The sequence below is a fragment of the Pan paniscus genome, chromosome 6, assembly GCF_029289425.2.
Source record: "Pan paniscus chromosome 6, NHGRI_mPanPan1-v2.0_pri, whole genome shotgun sequence".
Taxonomy (NCBI): domain Eukaryota; kingdom Metazoa; phylum Chordata; class Mammalia; order Primates; family Hominidae; genus Pan; species Pan paniscus.
In genome coordinates this window covers 28,158,736-28,186,525 of record NC_073255.2, presented here as the reverse complement: position 1 = coordinate 28,186,525, position 27,790 = coordinate 28,158,736, and the positions used below count along the sequence as shown (strand labels likewise).

General features: G+C 42.8%; 2 protein-coding genes across 5 annotated transcripts in view; one reads left to right on the top strand and one right to left on the bottom strand.

Moving 5' to 3' along the window:
• Positions 1–9,972, top strand: part of IGF2BP3 (insulin like growth factor 2 mRNA binding protein 3) — a 153,477-nt gene extending 143,505 nt beyond the window's left edge. For all 4 annotated transcript variants that reach the window (XM_003807939.8, XM_034963801.3, XM_008960055.6 and 1 more), the window contains 5 exons: positions 935–1,051; positions 2,485–2,559; positions 6,536–6,667; positions 7,340–7,453; positions 7,728–9,972. In XM_003807939.8, the coding sequence (XP_003807987.1) occupies positions 935–1,051; positions 2,485–2,559; positions 6,536–6,667; positions 7,340–7,453; positions 7,728–7,826 (537 nt within the window). In that variant the 3' untranslated portion in view covers positions 7,827–9,972. The remainder of the gene's footprint in view (positions 1–934; positions 1,052–2,484; positions 2,560–6,535; positions 6,668–7,339; positions 7,454–7,727) is intronic.
• Positions 9,973–10,626: 654 nt separating this feature from the next.
• Positions 10,627–23,047, bottom strand: MALSU1 (mitochondrial assembly of ribosomal large subunit 1). Its single transcript, XM_003807940.6, has 4 exons — positions 20,594–23,047; positions 19,181–19,359; positions 12,243–12,324; positions 10,627–10,835 (listed from the first exon to the last, which is right to left on the bottom strand). Exons 1-4 carry the CDS (start codon positions 20,847–20,849, stop codon positions 10,645–10,647), a joined length of 708 nt encoding a protein of 235 aa, XP_003807988.1. The 5' UTR covers positions 20,850–23,047; the 3' UTR covers positions 10,627–10,644.
• Between the last annotated feature and the right edge of the window lie 4,743 nt (positions 23,048–27,790).

Here is a 27,790-nt window from a genome sequence, read left to right as displayed (position 1 = left end):
CCCAGCACTTTGGGAGGCCAAGGCGGGTGGATCATTTGAGGTCAGGAGTTCAAGACCAGCCTGGCCAACATGGTGAAACCCTATCTCTACAAAAAAAAAAAAAAAAATTAGCTGGGTGTGGTGACAAGTGCCTGTAATCTCAGCTCCTTGGGAAGCTGAGGCAGGAGAGTAGCTTGAATCCGGGAGGCAGAGGTTGCAGTGAGCCGAGATCGTGCCATTGCACTGTAGTCTGGGCAACAAGAGTGAGATTCCATCTCAAAAAAAAAAAAAGCAAAGGGAAGGCACAGATGGAAGGAATAAGGAATTCTGTGGGAAAGCATCTTAGGGCATCTTACCACTAAAGTGAATTAGCTCTCTCCTAATCCTGTCCTGTGCTTGGATGTGATAACTATTGAATGACAGTGGTAAGGTTTCATACAGTTTAGTCATATGTAACAAAATTCAGCTTTTCTCTTAAACACTTCACTATGTATGTGTTTAAGGAGTGAAACTTACATAGATAAGGTGTGGAGCTGGCGTCCTTGAGTTCTGTTGTGTTTGATATGTAGCCCAGAATTTCATTTACTTGTTAAGAATCTACCTTGAGAGTGGTAGGGGGCTCTTACTTAATTTTTAATGCAGGCATGTCCCGCTATTCTAATATGATTAAACTTTACAACATCTACATATCTTTTAAATCCATAACTCAGTGACATTTTAAAGTTTAAGGCAACAGTAGAGAAAAGTGAAATTTTAAATACCACTGTTTTCAGGATGACTGTATGAGATCTTCTTGACCTATTAGGTAAGGTCTGGTCAACTTCTTATGGTAGCTTTTCCTTAAACTTTCCTGGTATTCCTACTGCATGAGAAGGTGTCCTTCCTAAAGCTAATGTTAACAAAAGCCTGATTTGTAGCAAATAAACATGCGTGTCCTGGCTTTCTTTTCTAACAGCAATCAGAAACGGAGACTGTTCATCTGTTTATCCCAGCTCTATCAGTCGGTGCCATCATCGGCAAGCAGGGCCAGCACATCAAGCAGCTTTCTCGCTTTGCTGGAGCTTCAATTAAGGTACTGTTCTACCAGCTGTGGTTCTCTGGTTCTTTAAGTAAGTTACAGAAATATGAATCTTCTTGCCACTTTATAATTTGAATAGAATGTAAAAGACACTATTAGGGTTACATAAGGATATGAAGAAAACCCCAAACAACAGTGGCTTACACCAAGGAGGCTAACTTCTCCGTGCAGAAAACACAGTTTGGAGGTGAACATCCGGGCTGGGTGTTGGCTCTGCCCCCACCAAGTCCTTGGACCTAAGTTCCTTCCAAGCCACCTTCCCCAGGTACGGCCTTGGTCCCTCTTGGTTCCAGACTGACACCATTCAGTGCTCCAGGAATCAGGTCTGTTGCCCAGCCAGTAGGAGAGGAGAACACAATAAAGAGCTTTTCTTCTAGGGAAGTTTCTTGTTAGCTACTGTGGGGTATTTCTACCTATATTTCCATTGCCCAGAACTTGGCCAGACGAAGTTGAAGGGGTAAAATACAGGCTATGCACAGTCAGCTAAACATTTTGTAACTACAGAAGGTAACATACCAGAGGACAAATAATGGGGTCTGCCATAATAGATAACTGTGTGTTCTGAAGATTCTGTATTTTGATGCCTTATTTAAGGAAAATAAAGGTTGGCCAGGTGCGGTGGCTCACACCTGTAATCCCAGCACTTTGGGAGGCCAAAGCAGGCAAATTGCTTGACCCCAGGAGCTGAAGACCAGACTGTGCAACATGGTGAGACCCCATCTCTACAAAAAATAAATAAATAAATGTTTAATTAGCCAGGCATGGTGGCACACACCTGTAGTCCCAGCTACTTGGGAGGCTGAGGTCGGAGGAACGCTTGAGCTTGGGTGGTTGAGACTGCAGTGAGCTATGATCACGCCACTGCACTCCAGCCTAGGCCACACAGTAAGACCCTGCCTCAGACAAACAAAGGCATGTGGTGTGCAGTATCCTTCATACTTAGGGTACAGAGACTTCTAAAGTGTGTTGCATACACAGGAAGCCCAAGGAGCCCTGATGCAAGTGGGCCAAGGACCATACTTTGAGCACCACTGGTGTAGTGAACACAGGCAATGGAGGCAGACCCAGCTCTCCCTCTAGCTCTGTTAGCTGTGTGATCATGGTCCAGATAACTCAATTTCTCCAGCCTTCCATTTCCGCATTTGTGAAGTGGAGGTAATACTACTTCATCAGGATGTGGTGAGGATTAGCTGAGAGACAGCACGTGGAGGTCTCCATTAGGGCCCGGCACAGAATAAGTATATAGTATATGCAGGAGGGAGGCCTAAATTGTGAACCCACAGTGATTGCTGCCTCTCCCTAATTTCCTTCACGAAGGCTTTAATTCTGCATTTCAGCCAGTCACACGCAAATGTTAGGCTGGTTGGCCCAAGATGCCTATCAGTGATACCTGAAAGTATCATAACTTGTTGTTGGGTCTGTTACAGATTGCTCCAGCGGAAGCACCAGATGCTAAAGTGAGGATGGTGATTATCACTGGACCACCAGAGGCTCAGTTCAAGGTATGTGCTCTAGAGTATGTGCTATGTCCACAGGTAACAAATGCACAGGTAGTCCATAACCTGGCGTCTCCTTTAAATATGTCTAAATCTCAGAAAGAGTCAATGGAAATTCTTGTCTAAGAGCTGAGTAGAATCACACTCAAAATTATATTTCGAAATTAACCAAAAGTCTTTAAGAGTTCTGTACTGGTTGCTGGGTTTACCTGTCTCTCAAAGGTTAATTTTGCTCAATGGTTTGTAATCCTATGCTAAGGTGAGACCTTAAAATTTACAAACCTGCCAGGTTAATATGCCTTGGAAACTTGTTTTCAGATGTTTTCCCTCCTGTCCCTGAGATTGCCTAGACTTGAATTAAAATGCCCCCTTTTTCCTTACCCTTGGATTATCTCTGTTAGACCCTGCCCATAGACTACAAGTCTCTCTAATCCCTGGGATGTTAGAGATAGGAATGGCAGGAGCTCTTGTAGCGTTTGTTCTGGTATGAACCATTGCACGTTTAGTGGGATTTGAGGTCTTTGGGGCTGCACTGTGCCTTTCAGTGTCTACTGAGAGATGGCAGAGCTGAGACTTGGCAGCCAGGCTGCTAGTTCAAATCCTAGCTCTGCCATTTGCCTTGTATGACATTGGGCAAGTTACTTAACCTTTTTCTGTAAAACCAGGGATAAGAGCACCTACATCCTAAGGTAGTTTAAGGTTTACACAATAAATGAAATGTTTAGAAAAGTGCCTAACACATGGGCAGCACAAAATTAGCATGCTGGGGGTATTCAACAGACTATGGATGAATCAGACTAAGACCATGCCAAATTCATAAATATATTCCTTTTAGTGTATGATTTCTCCCATAAAATTTAGTATGGGTGTCTTGTCTTAGAACATTTAGTGGCTGTGTAAGAAGACAACTATTTAACCTTAAGCTGTAGTTTTTTTTCTCTCTTTTTTTTTTCTCTTTTTTTTTGAGACAGAGTCTCACTCTGTCGCCCAGGCTGGACTGCAGTGGCGTGATCTCAGCTCACTGCAAACTCCACCTCCTGGGTTCAAGCGATTCTCCTGCCTCTGCCTCCCGAGTAGCTGGGATTACAGGCATGTGCCGCCACGCCCAGCCAATTTATTTTTAGTAGAGATGGGGTTTCACCATGTTGGCCACACACTCAAACTCCTGACCTCAAGTGATCCGCCCACCTTGGCCTCCCAAAGTGCTGGGATTACAGGCATGAGTCACTGTGCTCCTGGCCAAGCCTTAGTTTTCTTAGCCTTAAAGTGTAACAGTAACTAGTAACAGTGCATACAGTTCTCTCCCCACCCCACCTCTCTCCCTTAAATCAAACAAAAAAAAAAAAAAATCACTTTCTTTGACTTCTATTTTCTCTGGGCTATTTTTCACTAAAAACCCAAAGCTGCTTTCACTTCATTTATGGGAAGAATGGGAAACGAAGGAGGTGCTTTGAGATGTGGGTGGTTAGGTGAAGAAAGAAAATCATGTGAAGAAATTTATTCCTTCACAGCAGCCTTGTGATCCAGGCAGTTCAAATCTTAACTCAGAATTGTTGAAAACTGCTTCCTATCCCAAACCCTCAGGGTCACTTTTAGTTTGAAATCTTAAAAGATAAATACAAACATGTCTTTCCTTGGTGCTGAGCTTTTAGTCTTATAAGTGGAATTACTGTCCTGCAACTCCTATGATGTTTGTATGATAGGAACTTCAAAGTTCTTTCCCTGTATTCGCTAATAAAACTCATGTTTTATAGTTAACTTAAATGTAACACTTAAGCCATAGTAGTTAAATTTCATTTATGTGATTGGTGACAATGCTAAATGAATGTTTTACTTTAGAGATCTAAGGAATGGTAAACCACCTACCCCGTATTTTTTCTTACAAATTCAAGAGCTTCAGTTTTGGAGGATAGTGTATATCCCTAGTGTCTTTTTGACTGTGTTAAGTAATAGTAATATCTACGTCATTGGCTTGAGGCATTAAGGATCATTGGAATATAGGGTATCAAGATGAATTTTGTTTTGTCAGTAGTGCCCTAAAATGAGCTCAGCTTTCTGAATCAGGGAACGCGTGTTGGGTACTATTGTTTTTCGTGGTTTACCCTGGCAGCTTGTCAAACCAACTCTCAGGCTCCTTTCTCCTTTGCTGTATGTAATAGGTTGTTTATACATAATAGGTTGTTTATATAGTTGCATGCAGTAGGTGATAGGATGTATTGACTCTAAATATCAGAAGTGTCTTGGCCAGGCGCGGTGGCCCACGCCTGCTATCCCAGCACTTTGAGAGGCCTAGGTGGGTAGATCACTTGAGTCCAGGAGTTCCAGACCAGCCTGGCCTACATGGCGAAACTCCATCTCTACTAAAAATACAAAAATTAGCCAGGCATGGTGGTGGGTGCCTGTAATCCCAGCTACTTAGGAGGCTGAGGCAGGAGAGTCCCTTGAACCCAGGAGGCAGAGGTTGCAGTGTGCTGAGATCGCACCACAGAGAAAGAGACTCTGTCTCTAAAAAAAAAAATAAATAAATAAATAAAAGGCAGGGCACAGTGAGTGGCTCATGCCCATAATCCCAACACTTTGGGAAGCCAAGGTGGGTGGATCACCTGAGGTCAGAAGTTCAAGACCAGCCTGGCCAACATGGTGAATCCCCGTCTCAACTAAAATAACAACAAAAAATTAGCTGGGTGTGGTGGCGGGCACCTGTAATCCCAGCTAGTTCGGGAGGCTGAGGCAGGAGAATGGCTTGAACCCGGGGGTCGGAGGTTGCAGTAAGCCGAAATCATGCCATTGCACTTCAGCCTGCATGACAGGGTGAGACTCTGTCTCAAAAAAGAAAAAAGTGTCTTATCTTGATGTTGTAGCCTCTTTAAAATATTCAAAGGAAAAACCACCTTTCTAAGAGTATGAAACACATTTAAATTGAAAACATTTTTCTCAGCAGGTTTCTAACTGGCCCATGTAGATGTGAGCTTGACTTTTAGTGAGCTTGGCATAGCTGACTCTGCAGTTCTGTCTCTTTTGCTCAAAAAAAATGTGACCAGGTGTGGTGGCTTGCACTGGTAATACCAACACTTTGGGAGGCCAAGGCAGGACTCTTGAGCCCAGGAGTTTGTGATGAGCGTGGCAACATAGCAAGACCCCCATCTCTATAAAAATTAGTGGCCCGGTGGCTCACACCTGTAATTCTAGCACTTTTGGAAGGCTGAAGTGGGCACATCACTTGAGGTCAGGAGTTCGAGACCAGCCTGACCAACATGGTGAAACCCCATGCCTACTAAAAATGCAAAAATAATTAGCCAGGTGTGGTGGCGAGGGCCTGTAGTCCCAGCTACTCGGGAGGCTGAGGCAGGAGAATCACTTGAATCTGGGAGGCAGGGGTTGCAGTGACCCAAGATCATGCCACTGCACTCCAGCGTGGGCAACAAAGTAAGACTCCGTCTCAAAAAAAAAAAAAGTCAGGTGTGGTGTTGCATGCCTGTAGTCTGCTACTCAGGAGGCTGAGGTAGGAGGATCGCTTGAGCCCAGGAGGTTGAAGCTGCAGTGAGCTATGATTGTACCATTGCACTCCAGCCTGGACAACAGGAGGACCCTGACTCCAGCAAAAAGGAAAGAAAAATGCAACTGATGTCTCATGGCCAGCATGAGAAGTTTTACCTATCACAATTTTAGTACAAATGGCCATTTGCCCACAAAAATTCATTTTTATTAGGTTATTAATTGCCTTTAACTGTTTTCATCAGAAGAATATGGTTTATCCTTCTTTCACCAAGCATTCATTTGCCTCTACTGTGATGGGCAGTAGTTATTGTCAACCTTTTAGGACTTCTAACTGCTCTCTTCTATGTTATTTTCAACAATCTATGAAATGTAGATGTATCACTGCAAAGGGCTATCCCACTTGGATTTGGGCCATCTTTCAAGTTAACTGACCTTTTCCATTTCATACATGAATGACACTAATAGGATGTGTTTTCATCTGCAGGCTCAGGGAAGAATTTATGGAAAAATTAAAGAAGAAAACTTTGTTAGTCCTAAAGAAGAGGTGAAACTTGAAGCTCATATCAGAGTGCCATCCTTTGCTGCTGGCAGAGTTATTGGAAAAGGAGGCAAAACGGCAAGTACTTCAGCAAAACCTGTGCAGTGGTATGAAAGGGAAAGCGTTGAAAGGTACTTAGGAGTTCCAAGTCCCCGAATTTTGGCTAATTTATAAAAAGCAGGACCATCTTGACCAAGGTTTGGAGAAGATTGCCTTTTGTTTCCTGTCTGAGTGTTGGTGCCAGCTATTAGTGAAAGTAATGCATCTCTTTCAGATCACTTTGTGTGAGAGGATTGTCCTATATTTATAAAGGGCATTTAACGTTCTCCTGATAAAACTTTAGCTTTTTATGGAACAGACACTTAACAGGAATTTTAAAAATTTCATCTACAGCTTGTTACATCTGTAATGGAAAAAAAGCAAACTGTTTCTAGTCTCTAATACATATAACTTGTAAGTGGGTTTCAAAGCTATTTATAATTTTGAAGTGATTGAGTACATACACTTTGGAATCAGACTCAGGATTTGAATCTGGTTTTGCCATTCACTTGTATAACTGGACAAATCAATTTCTTTGGATGAGCCTTAATCATCTTGAAGTTGGGGATAATTCTAATAACCTCATGGAATTACCACTGGATTAAATGAAATTTGTAAAGCCATACATAGCTCACTGTCTGGCGCACAGTAAGTGCTTAGGAAGTAAGTTTTTAAAACTGCCACTTAATGTGATTTATATTTCTCTTTCAGGTGAATGAACTTCAGAATTTGTCAAGTGCAGAAGTTGTTGTCCCTCGTGACCAGACACCTGATGAGAATGACCAAGTGGTTGTCAAAATAACTGGTCACTTCTATGCTTGCCAGGCAAGTGGGCTCTAAAATAAGCTTTTGTATCTTTCTCACATGGAAGCAATTCTCCCACAGGTGCTCCTACCTGATAGAATTAGTTAAGGTTGTTTGATGCTTAAGACTTTTCATCTCCCTTTTAGCAGGTGATTTCAGAGACTACTAGCAAACTGACTAGTATGTATCTTTAATCATCAAATGGATTTCTATTTGAAATTGTTGAAATGAAGGAGTACACTAACTTTTAGTAGCTTTTGATCAAGTAGAATTTCAAAGCTCTGTCCTTTTCTAGGTTGCCCAGAGAAAAATTCAGGAAATTCTGACTCAGGTAAAGCAGCACCAACAACAGAAGGCTCTGCAAAGTGGACCACCTCAGTCAAGACGGAAGTAAAGGCTCAGGAAACAGCCCACCACAGAGGCAGATGCCAAACCAAAGACAGATTGCTTAACCAACAGATGGGCGCTGACCCCCTATCCAGAATCACATGCACAAGTTTTTACCTAGCCAGTTGTTTCTGAGGACCAGGCAACTTTTGAACTCCTGTCTCTGTGAGAATGTATACTTTATGCTCTCTGAAATGTATGACACCCAGCTTTAAAACAAACAAACAAAAAAAGGGTGGGGGAGGGAGGGAAAGAGAAGAGCTCTGCACTTCCCTTTGTTGTAGTCTCACAGTATAACAGATATTCTAATTCTTCTTAATATTCCCCCATAATGCCAGAAATTGGCTTAATGATGCTTTCACTAAATTCATCAAATAGATTGCTCCTAAATCCAATTGTTAAAATTGGATCAGAATAATTATCACAGAAACTTAAATGTTAAGCCATTAGCATAGAAAAACTGTTCTCAGTTTTATTTTTACCTAACACTAACATGAGTAACCTAAGGGAAGTGCTGAATGGTGTTGGCAGGGGTATTAAACGTGCATTTTTACTCAACTACCTCAGGTATTCAGTAATACAATGAAAAGCAAAATTGTTCCTTTTTTTTGAAAATTTTATATACTTTATAATGATAGAAGTCCAACCGTTTTTTAAAAAATAAATTTAAAATTTAACAGCAATCAGCTAACAGGCAAATTAACATTTTTACTTCTGGCTGGTGACAGTAAAGCTGGAAAATTAATTTCAGGGTTTTTTGAGGCTTTTGACACAGTTATTAGTTAAATCAAATGTTCAAAAATACGGAGCAGTGCCTAATATCTGGAGAGCAGCACTACCATTTATTCTTTCATTTATAGTTGGGAAAGTTTTTGACGGTACTAACAAAGTGGTTGCAGGAGATTTTGGAACGGCTGGTTTAAATGGCTTCAGGAGACTTCAGTTTTTTGTTTAGCTACATGATTGAATGCATAATAAATGCTTTGTGCTTCTGACTATCAATACCTAAAGAAAGTGCATCAATGAAGAGATGCAAGACTTTCAACTGACTGGCAAAAAGCAAGCTTTAGCTTGTCTTACAGGATGCTTAGTTTGCCACTACACTTCAGACCAATGGGACAGTCATAGATGGTGTGACAGTGTTTAAACGCAACAAAAGGCTACATTTCCATGGGGCCAGCACTGTCATGAGCCTCACTAAGCTATTTTGAAGATTTTTAAGCACTGATAAATTAAAAAAAAAAATTAGACTCCACCTTAAGTAGTAAAGTATAACAGGATTTCTGTATACTGTGCAATCAGTTCCTTGAAAAAAAAGTCAAAAGATAGAGAATACAAGAAAAGTTTTTGGGATATAATTTGAATGACTGTGAAAACATGACCTTTGATAACGAACTCATTTGCTCACTCCTTGACAGCAAAGCCCAGTATGTACAATTGTGTTGGGTGTGGGTGGTCTCCAAGGCCACGCTGCTCTGTGAATTGATTTTGAGTTTTGTTTGTAAGAAAGATGATCACAGTCATGTTACACTGATCTAAAGGACATATATATAATCCTTTAAAAAAAAAAATCACTGCCTCATTCTTATTTCAAGATGAATTTCTATACAGAGTAGATGTTTTTCTGAAGATCAATTCGACATTTTGAAAATGATTTAAAGTGTTTTCCTTAATGTTCTCTGAAAACAAGTTTCTTTTGTAGTTTTAACCAAAAAAGTGCCCTTTTTGTCACTGGATTCTCCTAGCATTCATGATTTTTTTTTTCATACAATGAATTAAAATTGCTAAAATCATGGACTGGCTTTCTGGTTGGATTTCAGGTAAGATGTGTTTAAGGCCAGAGCTTTTCTCAATATTTGATTTTTTTCCCCAATATTTGATTTTTTAAAAATATACACGTAGGTGCTGCATTTATATCTGCTGGTTTAAATTCTGTCATATTTCACTTCTAGCCTTTTAGTATGGCAAATCATATTTTACTTTTACTTAAGCATTTGTAATTTGGAGTATCTGGTACTAGCTAAGAAATAATTCTGTAATTGAGTTTTGTACTCACCATATATGGATCATTCCTCATGTATAATGTGCCCCAAATGCAGCTTCATTTTCCAGATACCTTGACGCAGAATAAATTTTTTCATCATTTAGGTGCAGCTTGTTGTGTAGTATGTTTTATTTTTGGTTTTCAATTGAATGGGAATGTTCTGAATTTTTTTTTCAAACTCTACGCAGATTTCTGTTATACCATGTCCAGCCATGGTACTTAATGTGAACCTTGATAATACTCTTGCATATGAACTAAGAACTAGAGCTTTCGGAGTTTTTCCTAACACTTTGTTTACTTTCTTCTGTTACTGGAGTATTCTGGAAGGGTTACAGAAGTCCTCCTAGAAGAATATTATCACCTCAAAGAAAAAGTATAAAAATAGGACCAGTGGGCTATGTTTTATATTATTTTTTAAAATTTTTGCCATTCCATTAAACAGGGTTAAGATTTACATTTAAGCTAAATTAATAAAAATCTGAGCAGAGAACTCAACTCAAGCACAGGAGCCAGTGCTAACTAACTCCAGAAAATTCTGATGACATTTCCAGGATAAAGGCAGCGTGTCGTAAGTTTTGGGTAGAATGTACTGATTTTTGGTTGCAGGTATAGCTCACTTATCGACAGTCTCTGCATGCCAGTTAGTTAGCAGGAGTGCCCATGAGGTACACAAGCCTTGTCCTAAGAGCAGCCTAACCAAGGAGATGGACTTTAGGAGCTGTATTTTCCAATAAGTGACTCAATCCAAATCTGAAATGACTAATGCAGTGCATAAAATATTTTATTCACATTTTAACTCCACTGGAGTCACAGATGAAGTATCATCTTCTTCTATTCCAAGAATGAAGTCTTCAGGTACCGTCTCAGGTGCTATCTGAGCTAACTGGTCATCATAAGAACGTAGGGTCCATAATTTCTCTAATTCATAGATTTCTCTGGTTTCTGGAAGCATCAAATGAATCACCATGCTGCCTGTCAGGGACAGAAAAGAGATACAATGAAGGAATAGTTCATTTGCTTTTATTCTTACCTTACAACACACACTGGCTAACTCTAGGAATAGAGCAGTGGTTCTCAAGTGTGGTTCCCAGATTAGCATCACTGTGGACTCCATCCCGGCAAAAATACCACAGAAGTGATGCTATGCCTTTCTCAGTGTACCTACAGGAGGCATATGTCAATATATAACATTGCTGGTGATAGTAACTTTATCAAAGAGACTAAAGGTGTCAGGATTCTCTTCGGTGACAATTCTCCATGGGTAACACACTTCTGCACATCTTTTGTGCAAAAACACTGACTGCCTTTTGTTTTGACTATCCAAGAATGTTTGTATCATGAATATTCTTAACAGAAAGATACTGCCTCCCTCCAGGGCAAAGGGCAGCTTTGCTTACAGCAGCATTTCTCAATTAGGTAATAATGGTAATGTTTAGAGTCATTTTTGATTGTCACAATTGGAGAAGGGAGGATACTGCTAAACATCGTACCGTGCACAAGAGACACCCCTCCCCCACATGCAAAATTACCTGGTCCAAAACGTTAATAGCGACAAAAGTGAGAAACCATCAGAGCAAAAGTAGGCCTGCTTCCTGCCAGTTATAAAAAACCTAGACACCCTCATCTGAGTTCCAGTTTTACAACTGTGTGTGCTGGTGTCATCTGGCCCTTGTTGCCCTATGGAATCCAGAGCTCAGGAAACCAGTGCAAAATGGATGCTGGCTACTGCTGTGAGTAATAAACTGTTCTTTGTCTCTAACCCTCTAATAGTCTTGTCTTTTACCAGTGTCCATGAAAACTGGCGGGACAACGTATTAGCTTACAAGCAGAATAAAATCTCAGATTCCTCAGTTCTTGACATACAGTTATGTTTTCCCCTTTGTAAATATTATCTTGTTGGGAGGTGCTTTGAAACTATGTACACATTAATACCCAAAGTTGTTAGATCTTTTCAAAATTCTAGTCTTCTGCTCTTGTCCTTTCTTGTGCCTGGAATAACCTCATCCTCATCTCATTTATGCACCACAGCCCCCAAACCTTCCTCTACCACTACTAAGGAATCTCTCCCGCCTCTACTATGTTATCCTGTTGTCCACCACCTTCCTGATCTGTGTGGCTAGGAGATACACACCATGTAGTATATATCTTCCTCCAGGAGCGCATCATCTAGGGTACTTCGGTTTGGTTAGGTGAAAATTCTACATGTGAATAAGACCACCTGGATTATAACTAAAAAAACTTTTGTTACCTTAAACACACTTCAAAAATCTTACCTGGAAATACATTCATCAATTTGATCGCAATCCTTTTGCAACTGAAAACAATTCAAGATTAGCGTAGTACCAACAGTTACCTGTAAAATACGCCAGAAAAACTTACCAAAATCCACGCACAGCCAGTCATCAGTGTCCTTCCCTTCTATCTTAACATGAGGGTCACGTTTACATTTCAGGTGTTTGTACTGCAAAAAGCCAGGTGGTTTATTAAAGGGAGAGGGGATGGGGGGAAGCCTGTTCTTGCTGAAGGTCTTTTTTTTTTTTTGGTTTTTTTTTTTTTTTTAAATCTTTCTTACTCATTTCTCATTGCTATACTTTGCCCTGTGATGAATAACTTAGGGAAACTATTTCTCCCTCTAAATCTTATTCACTTTCACCTCTCTCCTGAATTCTGCCCCAGCCCTTCTGAGAGGGTCACCCCATTCATTCACCAAGGTACCTCTGAGGCTGAAAAAGCTAAGCTCAGTCAGCATTTGGTACCCACCTACATCCATCACTTGTGTTCATCCCAGCTTCCCTTCACCTTTAGGGACTGCAGATACTACCTTCTGCTTATAAAGCCAGGTTGTTTCAGTGCCACTGATTTCATCTCATCTGCCTTTATGACATGTTAATGGGACCCCGTCATCCTATAAATGTGCTCAGTTCTTTTGTTAAAACAGATATACTAATATCAAACAAGATGGCAATTAAGTAAAAACTGTTACAAGAGACAAAGGACATCTCATATACATCACCCCAAAATCAAAGGAAATGATAATTAGGGCAGGAAAAAGACAAAATCAATGAAACTAGGATTTGGTTCTTAGAATGACTAAGAAAAAAGACAACTAAAATCTGAAATGAAAGAAGTGACACTACTGATTTTAGAGAAATGGGATTGTAAGAGTATTATGAGCAACTGTACACCAAACAACTGGGTAACCTAGACGAAATAGCAAAATTTCTAGAAACACAATCTACTGACTGAATCATGAAGAAATATAAAGTTTCAATAGACCATAACTAGTATGGGGACTGGATCAGTAATCAAAAATCTCCCAACAAAAGTCCTAGACCAGATGGCTTCCCTGATGAGTTTTACCAAATATTTAAACAATGCAATACTCAAATTCTCCCCCAAAAATTGAAGAACAGGGAACACTTCCTAACTCATTCCATAAGACCAATACCCCTGATGAACATTTGATGCAAAAATCCTCAACAAAAATACTAGCAAACCAAACTCAGCACCATATTAAAAGGATTATAGACCATGACCAAGTGGGATTTATCCCTGGAATGCAAGGTGGTTCAACATATAAAAACGGATCAATGCAATAACACCACATTAACAGAATGAAGAAAAAATCTATATGATAATCTGAACTGACGCAGAAAAAGCATTTAACAAAATTCAATACCCTTTCACAATAAAGCACTCAACAAAGTGGGCATAAAAGGAAATTACCTCAACATAATAAAGGCCATGTGAGAAAAGCACACAGCTAATATATTCAATGGTGAGACTGAAAGCTTTCCTGTAAGATCAGGAACAAGACTATGCCTGCTTTTGCTACTTCTATTCAACACAGTATTCGAAGTTCTAGTCAGAGCAATTTGTCAATAAAAAAAAAAAGGTAGCCAAATTGGAAAGGAAGAATTAAAATTATCTCTGAAGACAATACAACTTCATATGTAGAAAACCCCAAAGATTCCACAAAAAAAACCCAGTTAGGGCTACTAAACAAATTCAGCACACAAAAATCCATCGTATTTCTATACACTAACAATGAGCAACCTGAAAACAAAGTTTTTAGAATTCCATTTACAATAGCAGAATAATACTTTTTTTTTTTTAATTGAGACGTTCTTGTTTTGAGTTTCGCTCTTGTTGCCCAGGCTGGACTATAATGGCGCAATCGCGGCTCACAGCAACCTCCACCTCCCAAGTTCAAGCGATTCTCCTGCCTCAGCCTCCCAAGTAGCTGGGATTACAGGCATGCGCCACCACGCCCGGCTAATTTTGTATTTTCAGTAGAGACGGGGTTTCTCCATGTTGGTGCGGCTGGTCTTGAACTCCCGATCTCAGGTGATCTGCCTGCCTCGGCCTCCCAAAGTGCTAGGATTACAGACATCAGCCACCGTGACCAGCCTAGCAGAATAATCTTAACCACAGGAGCAAAAGACTTGTACACTGAAGACTACAAAACACTGCTGAAAGAACTTACAGATGCCAGTAAATGGAAAGATACTTCATATTCATGGATGGGAAGACAATATTGTAAAGATCCAATACTACCCAATGCAGTCTACAGATTCAGTGCAATCTATATCAAGATCACAATATTTTTTGAAGAAACAGAAAAATCCAACCTAAAATTTATGTGGGGCCAGACACGGTGGCTCACACCTGTAATCCCAGCCCTTTGGGAGGCCAAGGCGGGTGCATCACCTGAGGTTAGGAGTTTAAGACCAGCCTAGCCAAAATGGTGAAACCTCATCTCTACTAAAAATAAAAAAAAATTAGCTGGGCATGGTGGCAGGCGCCTGTAACCTCAGCTACTTGGGAGGCTGAGGCAGGAGAATTGCTTGAATCTGTGAGCCGAGATTGTGCCACTGTACTACAGCCTGGGCAACAAGAGCGAAACTCCATCTCAAAAAAAAAAAAAAAAAATTATATGGACTCTCAAGGAACCCCAAATAGCCAAAACAATCTTGTAAAAGAACAAAGTTGGAGTCTCATATTTCTTGATTTCAAAACTTAGAACAAAGCTATGGTAAACAAAACAGTCTGAAACTGGCAAAAAGACAGACGCACAGACTGATGAAACAGAATACAGAGCCCAGAAATAAACCCTTGTGCCTATGGTCAAATGATTTTCAACAAGGGAGCCAAGACCATTCAATGCACAAAGGACAGTCCTTCCAACAAACGTTGCTGAGGAAATGTCCACATGGAAAACTAACCACCTACAAAAACTAACTCAAAATGGGTTAAATATCTAAACAGGAGACTTAAAACTATAAAACTCTTAGAAGAAAATAGGGAAAACATGATACTGGTTTGGCAATTATTTATTAGATATAATACCAAAGACACAGGCAACAGAAGAAAAAATAAATTGGACTTCACCAAAATTAAATACTTTCGTGCATCAAAGGACACTCTAAAAAGAGTAAAAAGGCAACCCACAGAATGGCAGAAAACATCTGCAAATCACATATTTAATAAGGGATTAATATCCAGAATATATAGAGAGCTCCTACAACTCAACAACAAAACAACAAACAACCTGATTTTAAAATGGGCAAAGAGTCTGGGCAATATAGTGAGACCCTGTCTCTACAAAAAATAAATTAGCTGGGCACTGTGGAGTAACTCCTACCACTCTACTTTCTGTCTCTATGAATTTGACTACTCCTACTCCTCTAGTCCGAGCAACTTGGGAGGCTGAGGTGAGAGGATCACTTGAGCCCAGAAGTTCCAGGCTGCAGTGAGCTATGACCACACCACTGCACTGAAGCCTGGGCAACAAAGTGAGACACTGTCTCTTTAAAACAAACAGAAAAGCAAAGGACTTTTCTTCAAAGAATATATACAAATGGCCAATAAGCAAAAGAAAATATGCTCAACATCACTAATCCTTAGGGAAATACAAATAAAAACCACAATGAGATATCACGTCATGCCCATTAGGATGGCTATTACCAAAATGAGAAAATAAGTTGTTGATGAGGATGTGAAGACTGGAAACTCTGCACTGCTAGAGAAATGTAAAGTGGTGTAGCCACTATGAAAGAATACAGGAGCTCCTCAAAAAATTAAAAACATTCAGCTTTGTGCTAGGCTGGTGAACAGAAAAAAAAATTAAAAACAGAATCACTATATGATCCAGCAATCCCATTTCTTTGCACATACTCCAAAGCATTAAAAGCAAGGACATAAACAATTTTTTTTTTTTTTGAGACTGAGTTTCGCTCTTGTTGCCCAGGCTGGAGAGCAGTGGCACAATCTCGGCTCACTGCAACCTCCACCTCCCAGGTTCAAGCGATTCTCGTGCCTCAGCCTCCCAAGTAGCTGGGATTACAGGAACCCTCCACCACACCCAGCTAATTATTGTATTTTTAATAGAGACAGGGTTTCACCATTTTGGCCAGGCTGGTCTTGAACTCCTAACCTCAGGTGAACTACCCGCCTTGGCCTCCCAAAGTGCTGGGATTACAAGCGTGAACCCAGCCTTTTTTTTTTGTTTTTTTTTTTTTGAGACAGCGTCTTGCTCTGTCACCCAGGGTGGAGTGCAGTAGTACAATCTTGGCTCACTGCAGCCTCAAGCTCCTGGGCTCAAGCAATCCTCCACCTCAGCATTCCAAGTAGCTGGGACTACAGGCACACACCACCAAGCCCAGCCAGTTTTTTATTTTATTTTTTGTCTTTTTTGTAGAGATGGAGTTTCACCATGTTGCCCAGGCTGGTTTCAAACTTCTGAGCTCAAGCAATCCGCCCACCTTGGCCTCTCAAAATGCTGGGATTACAGGCATGAACCACTGCGCCCAGCCTCATGAACAGTATTTCTAAACTCATATTTATACCAGCATTATTCACAATAGCCAAAAGGTGGAGGCAATCTAAGTGTCCATCAATGAATAAGGGGATAAACAAAATGTGGTATATACGTAAGATAGAGTATTATTCAGCCTTAAGAAAGAAGGAAATTCTGGCACATGCTACTACATGGATGAACCTTGAAGACATTATGCTAAGTCAGATAAGTCGGTCACAAATCTATGATTCTACTTTTATGAGATACTGAAAAGTAGTCAAATTCATAGAGACAGGCAGTAGAATGGTAGCTGCCTACGGAAGGAGAAATGGGGAGTTATTGTTTAATGAGTTCAGAGTTTCGTTTTTGCAAAATGAAAAAATTTCTGGAGACGGATGGTGGTAATGATTGTACGTCAATGTGAAGGTACTTAAAGCTACTGAACAACACAGTTTAAAACTGTTAAATGGGCTGGGCACAGTGGCTCATGCCTGTAATCCCAGCACTTTGGGAGGCCGAGGTGGTCAGGAGTTTGAGACCAGCCTGACCAACATGGTGAAACCCCATCTCTACTAAAAATAGAAAAATCAGCCAAGCGTGGTGGTGGGTGCCTATAATCCCACCTACTCAGGAGGCTTAGGCCGGAGAATCACTTGAACTTGGGAGGCGGAGATTGCAGTGAGCTGAGATCGACCCACTGCACTCCAGCCTGGGCGACAGAGGGAGACTCTGTCTCCAAAAAAAAGATTAAACGGTAGGTTTTACGTTATATATATTTTACCACAAACAACAAAACTTTCTTGCCTTTGCATTTCTCTCATCTAAAATCTTTGTAAAGGTAATTTCTATTTCTTTATTCTTTCACAGAAACTTCTCTGTAAAACCTCCCATTCTTTTTACATCCGCAAGTCCAATGGTCACTAAGTCTTCTAACTCCATCCCACTATTACATCTGATAGAGACCCTGGTATGCTGTCTTTGTGTATCTCTTCTTTATGCTTTCCTAGTTCTCTTCCTATCTCTCCAATTACCCTGTTTTTGGCATCTTCTTCTGCTCTGTCATGTACCAGGGTTTTGTGTACAGGCCCCACCTTTTTATTTTACAACCCTTCTCTATACAATTTTGGCTACTCTTTTGGTCTTAACTGCCTCCTCTATGACCAATTCTCAACAGACTAAGACTAAGAAAGGTATGATGGCCCTGTGGAATGGTACCAGAGTCAGCTAGAGGCTTCCAAGTACTTTCTTCCTCATTCTGATTCATATTCAGTGCAACTGGAAAACAATCCCCCTTTCTTTCCTCAACTAGACCTGTAAGGGCAAGGTCTACATCTTTTTTGTTCTTACCTTCCCAATACCTCGTACAGTGCTTGGGAACACTGGACATGCTCAAATCTTTGAATGAAACTCCAGGCCAGCACTGTCCAATAGAACGTTTTACAATGATGAAAATGCTTTACGGCTGTCCCATATGGTAGCCATTAGCCACACGTGGCTATTGAGCATTTGAAATATAGCTAATATAACTGCAGAACTGAATTTATATCTTTTTTTTTTTTTTTTTTTGAGACAGAGTCTGGCTCTGTCACCAGGCTGGAGTGCAGTGGCACAATCTCAGCTCACTGCAACCTCCGCCTGCCAGGTTCAAGTGATTCTCCTGCCTCAGCCTCCCGAGTAGCTGGAATTACAGGCACACGCCACCACGCCCAGCTAATTTTTGTATTTTTAGTAAAGATGGCATTTCACCATGTTGGCCAGGATGGTCTTGATCTTTTGACCTTGTGATCCACCCACCTTGGCCTTCCAAAGTGCTGGGATTACAGGCTTGAGCCACCACGCCCGGCTGAATTTATATTTTAATTTATAATTAAATAGGCACATGTAGCTAGTGGCTACCGTAATGGATAGTGCCTCTAGAAATCCCTCTGGTTATACTGTCTTCTAGCTTGCCTCAGGTTATAAAATATTATTTTCCGGCCGGGTGTGGTGGCTCATGCCAGTAATCCTAGCACTTTAGGAGGCTGAGGCAGGCGGATCCCCTGAGGTCAGGAGTTTGAGACCAGCCTGACCAACATGGAGAAACCCGTCTCTACTAAAAATACAAAATTATCTGGGCCTGGTGGCGCATGCCTGTAATCCCAGCTACTCAGGAGGATGAGGCAGGAGAATCACTTAAACCCGGGAGGCGGAGGTTGCGGTGAGCAGAGATCGCGCCATTGCACTCCAGCCTGGGCAACAAGAGCAAAACTCCATCTCAATTAGAAAAAAAAAAAATAAATCTTCCTTGCGGTCACAAGAGAAAAGATTTTGATATATCCTAACTCAATAGGGCTGGATATTTGCTCCCATATGTTTCACTATCAAAGAACATAAAATGAATTCATGCAAATTCTGAAAATTTGGGCTTCTTCTGTAACTTTGTATGATGGGTTTACCCTCTAAGTGTTGCTCCTTGGCCTGATGCACTGTCACTACTCCACTCAGTTAATGGTCCAAAAGAGAAAAGAAAGCATCCTACCATTTTCACAACGTAGAAGGCCATGGCATGTAAGTGTCGGGTAGAAGTTCCACTAACAATCACAAAGTAATCTGTATATCTCATTTCTGGAGGAACCTGGATCACACAAATGTCTCTTGCATTTTCTTGCCTCAGAAGTGAAACCATCATATCGATGTCAAACTTGGGACCAGTATGATCTGAAATGCACAAATAGTTGTTTGTATCAGGATGGCCAAGCAGATAGACGTGTATGCACCCAGAGATGCCGGCAGCTGACTGTTCCTCCATGAGGGTGTTTAGATCCAAAGTGTTTTTACAGATAGCAGGGTAAAGGCCTCCTGGAAGGTGAACCTGGGCAGTAGTATCATAGCACCGCTCAACTTTTATGGTCAGGGTGCTCAGATTACGCAGAGCCACTATACATCCTTCGCTATTAACCATATGCAAGTAGAACCAGACACCAGTGACAAATGACTTTCTACTGACTAATACTTAAAAGGAGCAATACACCACAATCACAGAAATGCTGTGCAAAGAAAAACAGCACCACAAAATGGGTAGGAGGTGATATCCTGGAGCATATTAAATTGAATCTCAGTCATAACGGGTCACAGAATTGTGAGCTGGAAGGGCTCTTAGGTAGTATCTGGTCCACAACCTTCAGTTGAGAGATGAAGAAACTGAGGCCTAGGAGAATTACTGTGGCCTAAGATCAGTCACTGAAAGAGCTACATTTTTGAGTAATTATTATTTTGAACCTTCCAGTTTTCATATAAAACCACCGGGTTATTAACAACTGTTACCTATGAAAATCTAATTTTTTTTCCCGTAAAGATTTAGATATTCTGATCTTCAGCTTGGAGTATTACAGGCTGTAAATTTAAAAGCTCGCCCAAGTTCTAAAGCCGACTCCAAAGGACCCAGCAGCTAAGCCCACTAAGGCCTCTCCCTCTAATACTCTACATTCTTAGATGTGATGTGTTTACCATTCTTAAGTTTCTAAAAACGTCAGCAATAACGAGAGGATATTAACTTGGACCCATCTCCTACTGGCGCTTCCTACGCACCCCTTCGCACCCAGACCCTGGCTCCTCAGAATCCTCAAGCCCCAACAGTCCCCACAAACCCATTTCCCAGGATCCTAGGAAGAGGGTAAAAGGAAGTGAGGACGGTGAGACTGTGATGCCAAGGGTGGGAGGTGGCCGTCCGGGAGGCTGGGATTTTGCAGTTCATCTCTTGCCCTCAATTTCTTCACTGTGAAACGGGAAGGTTGGCGCCAACAACCTTTGAAGTCCCTTCCAGCTATGGATGTGCAGGAGTTTTGTGACTCCAAGAGAAATGCACATAGAGGGGAACCCTGAGCCACCTTGGCTGGGACCTGACTCCAGACTGCCCGGAGAGGGTCGCCTTCGTTCTTCTCCACGCCCGTACCTGCCGCGTCCGATTCTGGGCGTCCCTCGTTGACCGTCCCCTCCGCCCGCTCCTCCAGCCCAGGCTCGCTGTGCAGGCCGCGGACAAAGTTTGGGGTCTGGCAAGCCCGGCAGAACGCTGCTCCCACGGGAAGCCGCTGCACGGCCAGCAGCCGAAGCCCGGGCTCGGCTCCAACCGCGGACCCCGCCACCGAGGAAACCGCCCTGCGCCACATTAGTGGGGCGAGCAGCCGCGCCACACGGCCGCTCGGCCCCATAGCAGCAGCCTTGCGTCGGCGTCGCAGGTGGGTGGTACTTCATGGAGCCCGGCCGGGAAATTCTACGTCGATGCGTGGGCGGAGTCAAGGCCTGAAGGACGGACCATGGGCGGAGTCTGCAGCCCGTGAAGACTGCAGTGACCCGGAAGAGCTACTTGGGGATTAGGGCGTGCGGGAATAAAGAACTGGTGTTGCTTGCCCACCTTGCTTTGCTTTGTGTCGCAGTAGCGCATTACGTGTCACTTTTTTTTTTGGACTCTGTCCACTAATGTAAGGCTCATGAAGGCAATAATTTTTGTTTCATTTTTAACTGTTCTCTCCACAGCACCTAAAACAGTTCCTGGTACTGAATGTCCAGAAGTTGCTGTTAATCTGATTAGGCTGGGATTAGGACATATAATCTACCCTCTCTCATTACCAAAAAATATTCAAGATTCCCTTGCAAATTTGAAATTGCACGAGGAAAATCTGTTATCCTGGGCTAGAGTGGGGTGGGAGGCAGAGGTGTAAAGGACCATTTGGAAACCGTTCTTAGGTCAGCCCATCATCTACACTCCCTGTATGGAGGAGTTTACGCCCAGGGGCGGTACTGTGGGGACCAGCTCTGTAAGAATAAGGAATTCTGAGGTGCCAGCTGCGGTATTAAGTCACAGGACTTGAGAACTGCGATAGATCCCTGGCACGGGTAGGGGGTGGGGGGTTTTGGGGGCGTGGGACGCGGCAGGGAAGCAACTTGCCCAGGTCATACACTTACTGACTGCGTCAGAATCAGAAGCCAGTTTCTGGCTTCTGAACTCCAGGCCTGCTAACTGCTGAAAGGAAGGCTTCATAGAGAGCAAATATTTCAAATGCCTGAAACAATGCCAGACACATAGCAGGCACTCCAAAAATGTTTGCTACATTATTTTAAATAATTCCAAGCACTAATTTTGGGAAGTTTTTTAAAAATAGAGAAATTAAGCATTTGTGTATATCACACCAGATATGTACAACCACTTCAAGTTATTTTTGAAAAGAAAAACATTACAGATTAAGTTTCCTCTGTCCAATTTTAGCCCCATCCTCAATTCCATTTTTCCATAGGCATGAACTTGGCTTTTCTCCCAGCTTCTGGCATCCATTCCTTGTTCCCACCCTTCTCTGAACATCCCAGACCTGCTTTACCACCTGTATTTGCCAGCTCATTTAATGGGTCATTATCCCTTCAAAACTCCCAAACCCTAGACTTCATTCAGTCCAGGATCTTCATACAACAAACGAATCTGTTGTCAAAATCCTGCTTATGTGACCTCCAAAATGTTTCTGTGAGTTCAGCTTCTTGTCTTCATTTCCACTGTTTCTTCCTTAGTCCAAACCCTCATTAGTTCTTGCCTAATTACAGAGACTGCCTCCTACCTGGCTTTCCTGTCTCCAGTCTGTTTCTACTCTTTTCATCCTCCATGCTGCCCTTCTATCAGCTAGAATCATTTTCGCTTTATCTGCTTTTTGCTGTTTTTCAAACTCACCATACCCTTTTTTATTTTTATTTTTTAAAGAGATGGGGTCTTACTCTTGTCACCCAGACTGGAGTACAGTCACACAATCATAGCTAACTACATCCTCAAACTCCTGGGCTCAAGTGGTGCTCCTGCCTTAGCCTCCCAATTAGCTAGGACTACAGGCATGTGGAACCATGGCCAGCTAATTTTTGTTTTTAATTTTTTTAAAGACAGGATCTCACTATGTTGCCCAGGCTGGTTTCAAACTCCTGGCCTTAAGCAATCTACCCCACTGCAGCTGTGAGTACAGGCACAAGCCACCATGCCTGGCAACCTCACCATATCCTTTCAATGCCAAGCTTTGCATATACTTTTTTTTTTGAGATGGAGTCTCGCTCTGTCACCCAGACTGGAGTGCAGTGGCACCACCTCAGTTCACCGCAACCTTTGCCTCCAGGGTTCAAGCAATTCTCCTGCCTTGGCCTCCCAAATAGCTGGGATTACAGGCACGTGCCACCACCCCCAGCTAATTTTTGTATTTTTAGTAGAGACGGGGTTTCACCATGTTGGCCAGGCTGGTCTCAAACTCCTGACCTCAAGTGATCCACCCGCCTCAGCCTCCCAGAGTGTTGGGATTACAGGTGTGAGCCACCGTGCTTGGCCACTACTCTTTTTAGAGCACCCTTTTCCCATTTTTTCATATGACAAACTCAGACTCACTCTGTAAGACATACCTTAAGCATTAAGATATCTCCCCCTACTCTCTCAGATGGCCCCTCAGAAACCCCTCATCCCTTTGTTCATAAATGTCTTTAACATTTATGTTTGACTGCATGATACCCCACTAGAAAAGACTTAGATTTAATTCCACCTCTTCTGTTTATTAGCAGTGTACTATTGAAGTTCTTAATCTGAGCCTCAGTTTCCTCATCTGTAAAATGAGGGAATGATACCTTCTTCACAGAGTCTCGAAAAATTGGATAAAATATGCAGCACAAATTATATACCATAGTGCTTGGCATGTAGTAATCATATGGAAATTAGTATCTGTCTACAAATTGACCTCATGGAGAGGAAATGGCTTGAACCCAGTCATTATGATAAAGCCCATCAGAAAAAGACAACCAGGAACACGTGTGGTCAAAGTTTTTTTTTTCCTGAGACGGAGTCTCGCTCTGTCACGCAGGCTGGAGTGCAGTGGTGCAATCTCAGCTCACTGCAACCTCCGCCTCCCGGGTTCAAGCAATTCTTCTGTCTCAGCCTCCTGAGTAGCTAAGATTATAGGCGTGCACCACCACGCCTGGCTAATTTTGTTATATTTTTAATAGAGACGGGGTTTCGCCACGTTGGCCAGGCTAGGCTCGAACTCCTGACCTTGTGATCCTCCCATCTTGGCCTCCCAAAGTGCTGGGATTACAGGTGTGAGCCACCGCACCTGGCCCAAAGTTAGTTTTATTAACTCGCTGTAGCAAGGGAGACTGCATGCTATGGAGGACAGAGGAGCAGCTCAGGAAGAGGGACTAGAAGGGGCTTTGTTTAGGGCTCGTGCTTATGCTCAGTGAGTCTAAGGAGAGATCAGAGGAAGTGGTGTCAGCTGTGGACTGGGTGCTGTCCTGAAGCAAGGGAAGTTTAGGAATTTTTCTCAGTAATCTTTGTTCAGGAGACAGGAGAATGTTCACAGGGGCTGGAGATGTCATTGGTCAGTCACTCACAAGAGTCGTGTGGTCTGGGGAGAATCATGTCCTATTAAAAACATTATTTTAGGCTTCACTAGGAACATCACATTCTGATAAGCAGCAGGGCTGAGAAACAGACTCAGGGTCCTTGTTCCTTAGAACTATAAAAGTTAAGATAAATGTGGAGTTCTGGCCCTTGGGGAGATGCTGAAGCTGTGTCTTTGTGTGGAATGATGTGAAATGACCCCCATGCGGAGTCTTCAGGCAAGACCGGGACGTTCCATTCTCACTGAAATCATTCCAAACAACAGTTTCTCATCATCTGTGATTTCAGAGACAAGGTTTGCCAGCACTATGCGTGTCCTTAATGTTAATTACCAAAATCCATTTTTACAGGTCATATTTCCTAAGGAAAATTAGAGAGGTTCTCAGAAATGCAAAATGCCCCTCTTTCCCCCAAAACTGCCATCTACTCATGGGCTTGGACATTGTTTTCAGACCTTGGTTGCTTAGTAAAGGCAGAATCAGAAGTGGGGGTGGTTTGATAATCACTACCTTTGGGGTACTGAGCCAGAGGATTGAAGCCAAAAGCAACTTCCTGAGAGAGTCAGGAATTATAAATTAACTACAGTCCATTAGTACAAGGACTTCCCTATTACAGACCCTAATTACATCCCTGGTGTGGTAATTTGGGAGCCTCCTGTTTGCTGTGTTAGCAGCAGAGCCAAAAGGTTCCCAAATTTGTGTCCTGGGGCTTCATGGGAAGGTGAGAAGCTGCAGTCACAAACACTTTCTCTGCAGCTAGCCTCAGGGGCTGGGGAGAAGGTAGGGGCCTACTTTGGGAGATGACACCACACAGACCTCAGGATCTTGCTTCAGAGAAGTACAGAGCAGGCTGGGCCAAAGGCCCAAGGGCTAAACTAGAGAGAGATTGCGCAAGCTTCCTGATGTGCCCATACTGGACCATAGGGACCTTAACATCACACATTACGGGACTGGCACATAGTGTATAAATGGCTACATTTATATAGTTTTGATACTGGGAAGCTTATCACTCCGACCTCTGCTTACTCAATGCATGAGTTTATTATGCATCTGTGTTTCTTAAGCTGTGGACCATGAACCCCCTTTTGACAGCAGAGGACCCTCAAATCCACATGTGCATCAAACATTGTCTTTGGGCCAAATAAATGTGTCCCTCACAGCAAACAGGTGTAGATGGTATTGCAATTCGATAAAAATTTAAAAGTGTGGCTTTGTTTCAAGTAGCTCTTTGTCATGCATGTACTGAATGATTTTTTTTTTTTTTTGAGACAGGATCTCTTTGTCACCCAGGCTGGAGGGCAGTGACATGATCATAGCTCACTTAACTTTGAACTCCTGGGCTCAAGCGATTCTCCTGCCTCAGCCTCCTGAGCAGCTGGGACTACAGGCATATGCCACCATGCCTGGCTAATTTTTAACTTTTTGTAGAGACACAGCCTTGCTACGTTGCCCACGTTGGTCTCAAACTCCTGTCCTCAAGGAATCCTCCTGCCTTGGCCTCCCAAAGCACTGGGATTACAGGCACCATGCCCAGCTCAATAACAGACATTTAAAGAGCCATACATTTTACGACAAAAGTTCATTATAACTAAAATGTTGGAATCACTGCTCACCCTGCAGCCTCAGCTTACCCTTCCCATCATCATAGGACAGCTCATTCCACCACCAGGCAGCTGTAGCTGTGGGTGAATATTCCCACCTCATGTAAACTTAATCCTTTTTCCTGGATTTCCACTGCCTTTGTACTGGTTCTGCCCTCCAGAGACCTTGCAGAAGGAAGGGCCAGGATTAAAATGACCTCTCTTATAATGTTATAAATACTATGGATTTGTATATTTATATTTTTAAAATTATTTTGTCCCCCACTTTGTAAATATCCTCATTGGAAGGAGGACAAAATCCTTTTCAAGAGAAGACAAACAGGGACTTTGTATTTTATAAACCTAGGAGTAAGGTACTAGCTCTCTGCACCCCAAACTCCCCTGGGGCTGTGGGGTTCGTATTGTCTGTCCCACTCAGATGTTCTGTGTGCGTTTGCCAGGCATGTCTTCCGGGCTTGTAAGGGCAGGGAGAGCAGCCTGGGGCGGGCACCGAGGCCTGCGATGAGATGAGCTGTTGGCTTCTCAGGGCACCGAGCCTGTGGCTTGCGAGCATCCCAGAGCACTGCTTGCAGCCTCCCCCATAGGAGGTTCCCATGTGAGGAGGCCGCTCCTCCACCATTTGTCCAGTCTATTTGTGGAACCAAAGTGCAGGCTGTGACTCCCATCCCTTGCAGCATTGTTTCCTCAGCTTTCACAGCCGTTGTTTGTTCTGAAGCTGTGCCTCTGAACACTCACATTGGCCCCTTGGATTACTGGGCCCTGTCACAGAGCCAGACTGTTTTTCCCACAGCCTCAGGAATTGGTATTGGGGTCCCCTCTTGTCACCCCGATGTTGGTAGGTGGGCTTTGCAGGTTGTGGGTCACTCTGCGTAGACTTGTGATTCACCCTCCCAAGGAGCCTCACCAAGGTTCAAGTGAACATTCTGTGCCAGGCGCTGGACTAAGGCCAGAGAGAGGAAAGATGAATAAAACATTGTCTCAGCTGGGCGTGGTGGCTCACGCCTATAATCCCAGCACCTTCAGAGGCCGAGGTGGGTGGATCACTTGAGGTCAGGAGTTCGAGACCAGCCTGGCCAATACTAAAAATACAAAAAATTAGCCAGGCATGGTGGCGGGTGCCTGTGATCCCAGCTACTCAAGAGGTTGAGGCAGGAGAAACACTTGAACCCAGGAGGCGGAGGTTGCAGTGAGGTGAGATCGCACCATTGCATTCCAGCCTGGGCAACAAGAGCAAAACTCCGTCTCAAAATAAACAAATAAATAAATAAATAAAAAACAAAACATAGCATCTGTACCCAGGGAGCTCCCAGACAGTAGGAGAGATGATGATTAAATGTCATCAATACCGCGTAATTGTGTTTGAAAGAGGAGAGCCTGCCTGCTGTGGTACACAGCAGCAATTCTCCCCCAGAGCTGGAAAAGTCTCTGCAGGGAGGTGCTATTTGAACAGACCTGGGCCTTGAGGCAGAGGTAAGGAGAGTGGACTACAGGGCCCCAAATTAGCCAACTTCAGGGGGCCCCTTTCACAATGGACTTGGGGGGAATGGAAACCCCTAAAGGGATGCAACTTGGAGGTGCTGTGAGGTGATGTTACAGGCCAGGAGAATACCACAGTGACGGTATCAACCCCTGGAGAAGCCCATGGGTTTTTACTGCCATATCTACCACAGCCTGTGAAGTGTTTTGTCCCCAGAGCTGAACTGTGATATTAAGTATTGATTCACAGGTGCGACACGGCCTCACTCCCCACTATGTCATAAGACAAGACCTTGGGTTGTTTTCTTTCTGCCAAAACCTGATTTCTAAAGGGCCTCCGATTTCTTTTGATCAGCTCTGCTGACAATCCAGTAAAACTTCTGCTTTTCATTTTCTTATCCCAGTTTTATGAGGTTCCTCCATTTTGGAATTATTGTGAGATTTGAGTCATTGTGATTAACGGGTGAGGGGAACCTCTGGCTGCTGAACTCTAGAGGGCTGGGCAAAAGAAAGCCTGCCTCCTCTGCCAGTGCGTTTTGGGGAGCTTGTGGTTTGGGGGCAAGTCCCTTGAAGGAACACTTCCACCACAGTAGGGAGCCCCAAGTTCTGGGAAGGCAGGTGAGAGTGATTAATTCCACCTAGGGGGGTGAGGGAACACCTCACAG